The sequence below is a fragment of the Meles meles genome, chromosome 6, assembly GCF_922984935.1.
Source record: "Meles meles chromosome 6, mMelMel3.1 paternal haplotype, whole genome shotgun sequence".
NCBI classification, from domain to species: domain Eukaryota; kingdom Metazoa; phylum Chordata; class Mammalia; order Carnivora; family Mustelidae; genus Meles; species Meles meles.
In genome coordinates this window covers 150,385,262-150,395,071 of record NC_060071.1, presented here as the reverse complement: position 1 = coordinate 150,395,071, position 9,810 = coordinate 150,385,262, and the positions used below count along the sequence as shown (strand labels likewise).

Here is a 9,810-nt window from a genome sequence, read left to right as displayed (position 1 = left end):
CGTGCTCAGCACCTGCACGGCCCACCCGCTGCGGCACTCACTACCTCGGCGCGGGCCTGCCTTGCGGAGCTGCGTTGGGGCCGGCCCCGGGCTGCCGCTGGGAGACGGAGTTTGTGGTCCTTTGGGTGTTGTGTCTTTATAGCTAAGATGCGCTCATAGGCGAGAGGCGGTGCGAGCTGAGTGCCTCCAGCCTGCGAGGCCTTGACTGAAGCGCCGGGTCTGCTCACGCCCGGCCGTGGGACCGAGCGGACCCAGCCTCCGGCCGCTCTTCTGTGTCCCATCTGTTCCTTTTCTTGTCTTTCCTCACCTGATTTTGGATTAAATGGCTTTTTTCAAACATCCGTCTTCTCTCCATTATTGGCTTGTTTTACCAGCTTTCCCACTGACGTTCCCTCTCCGCTGCAGGAGCTGGCCCGCAATGCCGGCTGCGGGGAGGGCCCCAGCCCCGCGGCTCCGGGACGGAGTGGGACAGGGCACCACCCGCCCCACGAGCACGCTGCGACTTCTACTCTCAAGAGGCAACTGGCATCAGTTTCTTTAAATATGGGCTCTCGTGGGACTATGCAGAGTGACACGGCTGGCCTTTTCATTTTTATTACTTTTTAAGATTTTATTTATTTGTCTGACAGAGAGTGCAGCTCTGAGAGAGCACAGGCAGGGTGAAGGGCAGAGGGAGACGCAGACCCCGCTGAGCAGGAGGCCCAACGTGGGGCTCTGGGATCATGACCTGAGCTGAAAGCACTTACTAGACAAGAGACACCCAGGCACCCCAACCACATGCCTTTAAAAAACATTTTTTTAATTAAAAAAAAACATTTTATTTAGGGCGCCGGGGTGTCTCAGGTGTTAACCATCATGATCCCAGGGTCCTGGGATCGAGCCCCACATCGGGCTCCCTGCTCGGCGGGGCGCCTGCTTCTCCCTCTCCCACTCCCCCTGCTTGTGTTCCCTCTGTCTCTGTGTCTCTCAAGTAAGTAAAATCTTAGAAAAAAAAAGATTTTGAGAGAGAGGACAGCATGAGTTGGGGGAGAGGGAGAAGCAGACTTCGGGATGAACAGGGAACTGCCCCCCGTCCCCCCCCAACATGAGGCTCGATCCTGGGACCCTGAGGTCACAACCTGAGCCAAAAACAAGAGTCGGCGACTTAACTAGCTCCAATCGGCTCCAACCTTAACTGGCAGGTCTCACCACCACCACCCGTATTCCCAACTGAAACTGTCCTGTGAAACACTGACCACCCCCCCCGCCCCCGACCGCTGTCTATGACGATTCCTTGAGGGGCATCCTGGGTGGATCACGCAGGGTCAGTCCTCTGTGCCGGCTCAGGTCATGGAGCCCCCTCTCCTGATGGTCCCTAGAGGTGTCGGGACCTTCCCCCCCGGGGCTGGACTGCCCCCCCCAAGACAGACAGGCCAGTCTGTTTACCCCCTCGCCTGTCGATGGACACCCAGGCTGCCCTCCACCACCCCCCGCCCCCGGCCACGGTGACCACGGGGGGGGGGGGGGGCACACGTCTCTTCATGTTCCTGCTTTCACTTTTGGGTAAACACACACACACTAGAGGGACAACCACAACACCCCACAGTTCTTTCCGTTTTTGAGGAACCCAGCACACTGCTTTCCACAGTGGCCCCATCTTCCACTCCCACTGACAGCGCTTTCTCCGCGTCCCTGCCCACATTGGCTCTGCCTTTTCTTTTTTTTTTCAGAGATTTTATTTTACAGGGAGACAGAGATCACAAGTGGGCAGAGAGGCAGGCAGAGAGGGAAGAGGAAGTAGGCTCCCTGCTGAGCAGAGAGCCCAATGCAGGGCTCGGTCCCAGGACCCTGGTACCACGACCTGAGCCAAAGGCAGAGACTTAACCCACTGAGCCCCCCAGGCACCGCTGGCGGCCGGTGGTGAGAGGCGCTGCGTCCTTGCGGTTTTGATGTGCATTTCCCAAATGACTGGTGTGATGCTGTGCCTGCTGGACTCAATGGCCCGCAGGCGGGCATCCAGGAGGCCCCAGGGCCTCTGCAGGAAGCCAGACGAGAGGTGGTCCTGTGACCAGGATGGCCAATGGACAGCTATTTCCAGAGCTCGGGGCCCTGTGTCAGCCTCCTTGCCTGTGTGTGGCCCTCCCCATCTGAACTTCAGGGGTTTATGCTCCTCTCACGGTAGCGAATCCGAGCGAATCTCCAGCCCGCCACTCTGCTGTCTTCTAAGAATTCCCTGGACGCTTCTCTGCTCATGAGCAAGCCGCTAGTCCACAGCAGGGGACCCTCATGCCAGGTGAGGGAGATCCGTACCCTGCTCATGTATAACCTCCCCTGGCCGCCTCTTCTGTCTTGCTGGCCACCTCGCCGCGGCTCCTACCAACAGCCCTCGCTCCAGATCGCACACACCCCACTACCCCGAACACAGTGAGGACACTCCCAGCTGGGTGTCACTCCTGGGGAGCAGGGACCGTCAGGCCACCCAGAGCCGCCCCTGAGAAACCGAGTGGACGCCCAGATGGGCAGAGGGAGCGGTGCCATCTCAGGGACAGTCTGGGACGTCACCCGACATCCCCAGCTGCTCTGACACAGCGGTCCTGCACTCTGGAGTCAGACGAGCCAGCTCCAAATCCCCTCTCCTCACCACTGGCAGGAGGGGCTCAAGGACCCGACTTCGGACGCTTGTTTCCCATGCACAGAATGGGGAAGAGTGGGAACACACCTCACCCAGAGCTCCGAGGGCCTGTATGCCGGTGGGCACACGGTCCTGGAGGCTGTATTCCCAGAACTGCTGAGCAAGGCCTCTGGTCCAAATATAAAGGGGTTTATTCACTCTGCCCTCAGTACAAAATATAAAACAGACCCCCGCCCCTGCCCCCAGCTCCGCAGCATCAGCGCCCGTGCGGCCCGTCCGGAAAGCTGGCACCCGCCCTGGGCCTCAGGCCTCGAACATGGCGCAGCTGGCACACAGCACCGTCTCGTGAACGTCCCCGCAGCTGCAACAGCACAAGGAAGAGAGAGCAAGTGATTCAGGGGCTCACGTGTGCCCCCCAGATCGCTATGCTGCGGTGCCGACCCCCGGTCCCTTGACCTTATCTGGGGACAGGGCTGGGAGCTGCAGACAGAACCAGTTACGACACGGCCCCGCTGCAGACACATGTGCCCTGACCCCATGCGCGAGGCCACGGGGAGAACGCCGAGGTGCGCCCTGGGCCTGCAGGCGGCCCTCCTCGGAGCCTGGGAAGGAGCCAACACCACCGCCGCCTGGTCCCCGACTTCCACCTCCAGAGCATGGCGTCTGCCCCAGTGGCCCCGGCAGACTGGGACGGCCGGTGGTCCACCTGCGGCCTGCACCACACAGAAACCTCCCAGTACCCCGTGAGGATTTACTGGGCTGCAGTGGTCCAGCAAATCGCAGGGGAGTCATCAGGAGAGACCCTGCAAGGACAAGAAATCGGCCGCCTGCTACAGAACACACAGAAGGCCGTCTAGTCCGAGATGTGCCAGCAAGAAGGCAGAGCTGCCCGCCACCTGACGGGAAGGACGGTAAGCCCGTGGCCCCCGGCACAGGACTCATGGAGGATGATCAGCTGTGGGCGGGATGCCGACAGCCACTGAACTGCGTCTCTGTGAACGCAGAGCCTCGGCACAGCACCCACTTCTGCTGCTCCCCGCACTGGGACCGAGGGCCCACCCCTGTGGGGGCGGGGGCAGCAGGCCAAGGCCGGCTTCCACACTGCTGCTCCGGCCTCGTGACCTGCAGCATGCTGGGAGACGGAGCAGAGCCCCCGCCCCCATCACAGGGTGCGCTGTATGGGCAGTTGGGGAAAAGCAGGAAGGAAAGACCAGGAGGACACTGTCAGGACAGGAGGAAGGTTCCCGCACACGGGTGGGCGGGAGGCGGGCTCCAGGCCTTCCCCCTTGACCACTCCTGCGGCAGAGCTGGGTCCCGCCCCGCATGAAGGGGCCTCGGGACGTTGGGGACCCAGCCGTCTTCAGTCTGCACAGACACAGGAGGGGCAGAACGAGCAGAGGCAGAGGAAAGCGCATTCTGTGTGTGTGAACAGCCAACGTACACGCCCAAGCCTGGCTCCCGGCACCCACTGTGCCCTGGGCCGCACACGCTGCCCGGCTTTCTGAGGCTCCACCACTGGCCGCCCCGAGCAGGGCTTCTGCTCCCCACGGTTGGTTTTAGACGGCAGAGGCAAGCCAGCCTGAGTCTACACAGCCAGCTCCGAGTCTGCGGGGGGGCCCGTCTTACACCCAGCAGCCGACAGTGGCTCCTGGCGGGGGGACTGGAACCCGGCACTTCCCAAGCAGGTGTGGGTTCAGCTGGCGGAGACAGACACACACGCCCCCGGAACAGACCACGCGAACGCTCCGTTTCCGCTCAAGACGGTAGGAAAGCGTGTGCGTGCACACACGCGCACACACACAACTGCTCCCACCCGTTTCCTCCGCGGCGAGCCCACGGACAGGAAAACCCACATGAGACGGTCCTAGCGTCAAAGCCTGAAAAGTTGGCCCACGCAGTGAAACGGGACCCCAGCGAGGGCGGAACTGGCCGTCCGCACGACCTGCGTCTCCCCGAGGAAAGCCCGTCCTCGGAGAAGCTGCAGGCCAGGCCAGGAGGTTCTCGGCCCCCGCGCGCCCCCAGGGGCAACGCCGGACCGGCCGCTCTCCCACCCCCAGGCCCCCACCTTGACTGGGGCGCCCCGCGGTTGGGCACTTACTCCACAAGGGCGCAGAGGCTGCAGGCCACGGCCCCGCAGCGGCAGCGCACGCGCACACAGCGCCCGCACAGGGCACGCTCACACTGGCCGCACACCGCCGTCCCGTCCAGCGCACGCACGCACGAGGAGCAGGCTCTGGTCCCGGCCCCAGACAGGTCTGCAAGGAAGAAACACCGCCCGTCAGCCCCACAGGGGATCTCAAGTGCTGGAGGCTGTGGGCTGCCTCCCCGGCTCGCGGAGGGAGGGCTGACCCGACTCCCGACACGCCTCTCCCACTGGGTCCTCGTGACAACCTTCCAGAAAGCGCCGCACACAGACCCTTGCTCACCAGGGAGACCCTAGGCGCCCAGGAGCCCTCAAAACGCGGTTTCCGTGGCTCTGGGTTGAGCCCTCCTTCCATTCCCGCTACCTAGGTGCTCAGTACCGGAAGGATCAACTCCTCCCTCGGTGGCTTGTATGAGAACTCCCGTGGCTTTCGTCTCACGTGGCCAAACGTGTGTCTCCAAGTGTGGCCCCTGCATTCCTGGCCCCGTCCAGGCCCTGGGGAGCAGGGGTGGGGGAGGGGCGGGCAGTAACTGGGGCTCCAGCAGCAAAGGCGGGGGTCTGAGCCGCACAGGACTCTGTGGTCTGTCCAGGGTTCCCACCCGGCCGGGACCCCGTGTCTCGCTGCAAGTGGAAAGCAGGCAGGACACCAAGGGGGTTTCTACTCCTTTCCTGACCCCCCAGCCAGAAGGTACTTCACAGCCCCCAGGCTTGGGTGATGGCTGGGGAGGTACAGCCTCCTAACGTCAGGAGCTTCTGGTGCTTGGCAGCTCCTCAGACCCTGGGGCCAGCCCCTGCCTGTCTGGGGAAGGAGAAGCCCCCAGGCCCACGGTGTCAGGAATGAAGGACAACACACTTGTCACAGTCACCCTCAGTGCACAGGGAAAGCGCTCGTCGGCCTCACTCACCAGCTTCGGCGGCCTGGGCTTGGCTCCTGGTCAGCCGGCCGTCTGGTCCAATCAGCATCTGCCCCCGTGCGGCCCGGAGGGCCTCTGTGGGGCCCGGCTTCGGGGACTCCGGCAGGTCGACGACGGCACAGCTCTCCTCCCACAAGTGGTCCATGTAGGCCTGAGCCCCCCGGAACAGGAGTTGCTTGGTTTTCTCTGGGGAACACAAACCAGTGCCGGTGTTGACAGCCCTGCGGGGTGAAGCTCTGCACGGCCACCCCGTCCTCCAGGCCGGCGCAGGCCAGGCCTCCCCACGCTGCTCGCCGGTGAGCTGGGACCACTCTGTCCTCTCGCCCCTCCTCACCCAGGCTCCACGGTCACCTCCTCCAGGAAGATTCTGGACCATGCAGCCCTACCAGGCTCCCTCTCCTGGTGCTCGCGTGGCTCTCGGGACAAGGGGCCTCACCTCACTACGGTCTCCTGCCGTAGCACTTCACATCACTGCTTCACAGCCAGAGGCTCTGGTCTGGGCCCACAACCCCGGAGGGGCACCCCCCCCCCCACCTACTGCTGAGCTGCTGGCCAAGGACAGGGCAGCAAGTGGCTCTTGGCAGAGGCAACCCAGAGCTTTCCAGACCCCGGTGAGCCCTGGACACCCCCACCCTAAGAGCTGAACGGGCTGTTCGGCACCCGCAGCAGCGGCTCTCCACCAGGCCACGCGTCGGCCATCGGGGGCTTTCACAAGATCTAGCCCAACGCCAGCCCCCCCAACGCTCTGTGGTTTCCTGCCTTGTCTGCACGGAGCCAGAAGCTGCCGGCCCTGGGTGATGGCGACAGGAACAACAGGCACCGGGTAACAGAAGTGGGGCCCGAGGACAGCTCCCCTCCAACAGCCCCCTCCCCAGAGCGCCTGGTCCTGGGGTGGAGTTGGGGGGGGGGGGTCTTGTGTTGCGGGTGATGCTGGTCTTTACGGCCTGTGACCCGAGCAAGGCGGGCAGCTCAGGCGACAGCCGCGGCCAGCGGGCTGGAGCGCGGGGGAAGAGCTGGACTCGGCCCCACTCGTCTCAGACTTCTCTGCCGCGCACAGCGACAGCCCTTCCCCGCGGCGCTCCGGCCGGTCCGCCACCACCCCGCGCCGCACTCGCTGTCCTTGCAGAGCCTCAGAGGCGCAAGAATGCGAAGGCGGAGCAGCCGCGCGGGAGACGGAGGACCGGCTGTCCGAGGGGGCTCTCGCCCACGTCTGGTGCAGGGCAGCGGCAGCGCTTCCTGCGGGCACCGACACGGAGCCCCCGGCCGCGCCCCGCCGCAGCTGTCCAGCCCCAGCGGCGACCGGGAACGCGCCCGCCCGTGCGCACGACGCAGCCCGCGGGACCCCTGCAGCGGCCGCGCCGTGCGCTCACGCCGAGTCCTGCGGCCGGGCCTGCCTCCTGGCCGCCGCCCTCAGCTCCTTTCCCTCCGTCCCCGCCTACCGGCTCCCGCTCGGCCTCTGCGCCCCCCGAGACCCCTGCCCGCTGCAGCCCCCGCGCCCTGCGGGTCCCCCCACCCCCCGGACCGGGGAGCTCCGGCAGGCGAGGCCCCCGCGCAGCCCGAGGCTCCGGACCGACGCTCGCGCCCACCCGCTCCGCTCGGGACGTGGCCCTCCCTGGCCTCCCGCGGACCAGGGGCAGCCCCGGGCCGAAGTCCCGTCCCCGCGGGGCGCGTCCACGCCGCTCTCACGCCGCCCGCGGCCCCTCGGCTCCCGCGCCCCCTCGGCCGCCCGCGCGCGCTCACCGAAGATCTCCCGCGAGTGCTGCTCGGCGCATACGCCGCGGCTCAGCTCCCTCTGGCCAACCCGGACCTTCAGCTGCAGCGGGGCCGCGTCCGCGAACGGACAGCCCCGCTTGGGCATGGCCGCGGGCCGGCAGCGGCGCCGTTCAGCCGCGCGCCCCTCGCCGCGACCCGTGACGTCACAGCCGCGCGCCGAAGCAGCGCGGCGCAGGATAGGCCGGGGACTAGAGCGGAGGCGGGGCTCGAAAGCGGTGCTGCGCGGGATAGGCTGGAGTGAGCGCGGAGGCGGGGCTCGAGCGCGGAGCGGGATAGGTCGAAGGCAAGGGCAGGGGCGGGGTTCAAGGCGGGACGGCGCGGGATAGGCTGGGGGCGAGGGCGGGAGCGGGACGGGCAGCGCGGGAAAAGTCGAGAGAGTGGGCGGGGCCCTGGTTTCAGGGCGGCGAGGGATGGGCCGAAGGCAAGGGTGTGGGGCGGGGCTCGAAGGCGGCCCGACGCCGGATAGGCCGAGCGTAGCTTGGAGGCGGAACCGGTGCGTCGGGGGCGGGCCTTGTGGGAGGTGCGCCGCGGGATAGGGCGAGCGCGACCCGGACCCGGCGCCGGGACGCGGCGTGGCGGGATGGGCTGCGGTCCCGTGGGGGGCGGGGCCGGTCGTGTTTGCGCGGGAGGGGCGGGTGGTTCCGCTTTTGCAGGGCCGCGGTCCCTACACCCCTGTTGGAACTGGAACAGCCCCTTGTTTGTCCCCGGAGTTGGAGGACGATTCGCGTCTCCTTCTTTTAAGTGGGAGGACCTCCCGGAAGTGGCCGCGCGTCACTTCCGCGGTTCCGGGGCGCCACGTCACTTCCGGCCGGCGTGAGGGCGGCGCGTCGAGCGGTCCGGGGCCCGGCAGGGGTGTGGGCTGCGGTCGTGCGGGGGGCCCCCGCGCGCCAGGCGGGGCTGAGGGGGCGTCGGGGGCCCGGCCGGCCTCTTGTCCGCCTGCTGCCGCCCCGGCCCCTCGCGAGCGCCCCCGGCGACGTCCGTCCCGCAGGCCCCGAGAGTGGAGCGGCCGCGCGCGGGGCCGCCCCTCCCGCGGGTCCCCGTGGGGCCGGTGCGCGGCCGCGGCCTGAAGCGGGCGGCGGGCGGCGCGGAGCTCGGTGCGGGGAAGACGCGGGTCAGCCGCCTGAGGCCCTTCTGTGCAGCTCGGACCGCGGGCGCCCGCCCAGCCTGGAAGGACCGCCAGGCCCTGCCCCGCCCTGGGGCCGGGTCGCGCACAGCCGGCGGGGCCCGCGACGGGTGCGCAGCGGGGAGGGACGCGCGGGAGAACGGGCCGGGGCCGGTGCTCACGGGGAGCCCGGCCGGCGCAGCCTCAGGGCGGACGCTCCTCGGACGGGGGCGGACTCGGTTCCCGTCTCCCGGTGCGGCGGCGCGTCCCTCCCGACGGCGGGGAGGTCGCCTCGGGGCCGCGGGGTTGTGAGGAGCCGCCGTGCGGCGGGACGCGCCCCTGCCCGGGGACACTCGCTGAAGCCCCGGGGGCGGTGCCCGCTCCACCCCGCCCTGCAAACGCGTGTGCGGCGCCGCGAGAGACGCGGCTCTGCTCCCGGTCCCCGCAGCGCGGCCGCTTCCCGCGCCACGTCCAGACCCGGGCCGGGTGCGCTGGAGCGTCTGTCCCCGGCCTGTGGGCGCCGGGGCGGCTCCGGGCTGGGCTGTGACGAAGGCGGCGGTCCGACTGCCGGCCTGCCCGGTCTTCTGCGGACACGTTCGTGTGCTGTGGCTGGTGGCAGCCGAAAGCCGTGCGGGGAACCGGCCGCGTTCAGAGTGCTGGGGGAGCGGAGCCGTCCGGGCCCACGCCCCGCTTGTCCTTGCCTGGGCCGCAGACCGCTGGAGCCTCTCCGCGCCCGAGGCAGCGCCTACCATCTCTCCCGCCTGTGCTCACTCACCCGCCCGGGCGCGAACGTGCGGGGGTCGGTGCCGGGGAAGAATCCTTGTCCCGGAAGGTGGCCTGTACAGCGCTGCAGACCCCCGGGACGCTGCCCGGGGCGCTGCCCGGGGCGCCCCCTCAAGATTCTGTCTAGAGGTAGAAGAAAGCGACAGTTTGTCGTCAGGTGTGGGATCCGGCAGCCCCTGCAAGATAGAGGTTTGGACGCCTTTTCTGCAGCTCATTTAAGTTGCAGGGTAGCCTTGCAAGGCCACGCTTGGAGTTTCTACACAGAATGAACGGTTTTCTTCCGAAACATGCCTACGCTGGTTCTCGGTCAGAGGCGTGCACCTGTGCTGTGGCAAGACGCAGCCAGGCAGCCGTCTGTAGAGGATCGTGTGGGGTCCCGTGCTGTGGAGCGGACGACCTCTCTTTCCCGAAGATCCCACGCCTGCCTCGGGGCAGTCCTCCCGTTCCTCTCGACATACCATGGAAAGACGTGATTCTCGGAAAA

The 9,810-nt window shown here is 67.2% G+C and overlaps 1 protein-coding gene across 2 annotated transcripts; it reads right to left on the bottom strand.

Moving 5' to 3' along the window:
• Positions 1-2,784: 2,784 nt before the first annotated feature.
• Positions 2,785-7,587, bottom strand: SIVA1 (SIVA1 apoptosis inducing factor). 2 transcript variants are annotated; one of them, XM_046007336.1, is made up of 4 exons: positions 7,409-7,577; positions 5,660-5,854; positions 4,710-4,866; positions 2,785-2,972 (listed from the first exon to the last, which is right to left on the bottom strand). In XM_046007336.1, the coding sequence occupies exons 1-4, from the start codon at positions 7,524-7,526 to the stop codon at positions 2,915-2,917; spliced, it is 528 nt and encodes a 175-aa protein (XP_045863292.1). In that variant the 5' UTR covers positions 7,527-7,577; the 3' UTR covers positions 2,785-2,914. The 2 variants fall into 2 exon arrangements, with proteins under 2 accessions (XP_045863292.1, XP_045863293.1); XM_046007337.1 differs by lacking the exon at positions 4,710-4,866 and having other exon boundaries at positions 7,409-7,587.
• Positions 7,588-9,810: the final 2,223 nt, after the last annotated feature.

Bases quoted from the DNA above. Each gene is read 5' to 3' on its own strand.
- SIVA1 (XM_046007336.1), bottom strand. From the start codon at position 7,526: ATGCCCAAGCGGGGCTGTCCGTTCGCGGACGCGGCCCCGCTGCAGCTG. The intron at 4,867-5,659 runs GTGAGTGAGGCC...TCTTCCTTGCAG, and splicing joins AGCCCAGGCCGCCGAAGCTG to ACCTGTCTGGGGCCGGGACC. The intron at 2,973-4,709 runs GTAAGTGCCCAA...GTGCTGTTGCAG, and splicing joins AGCCTCTGCGCCCTTGTGGA to CTGCGGGGACGTTCACGAGA.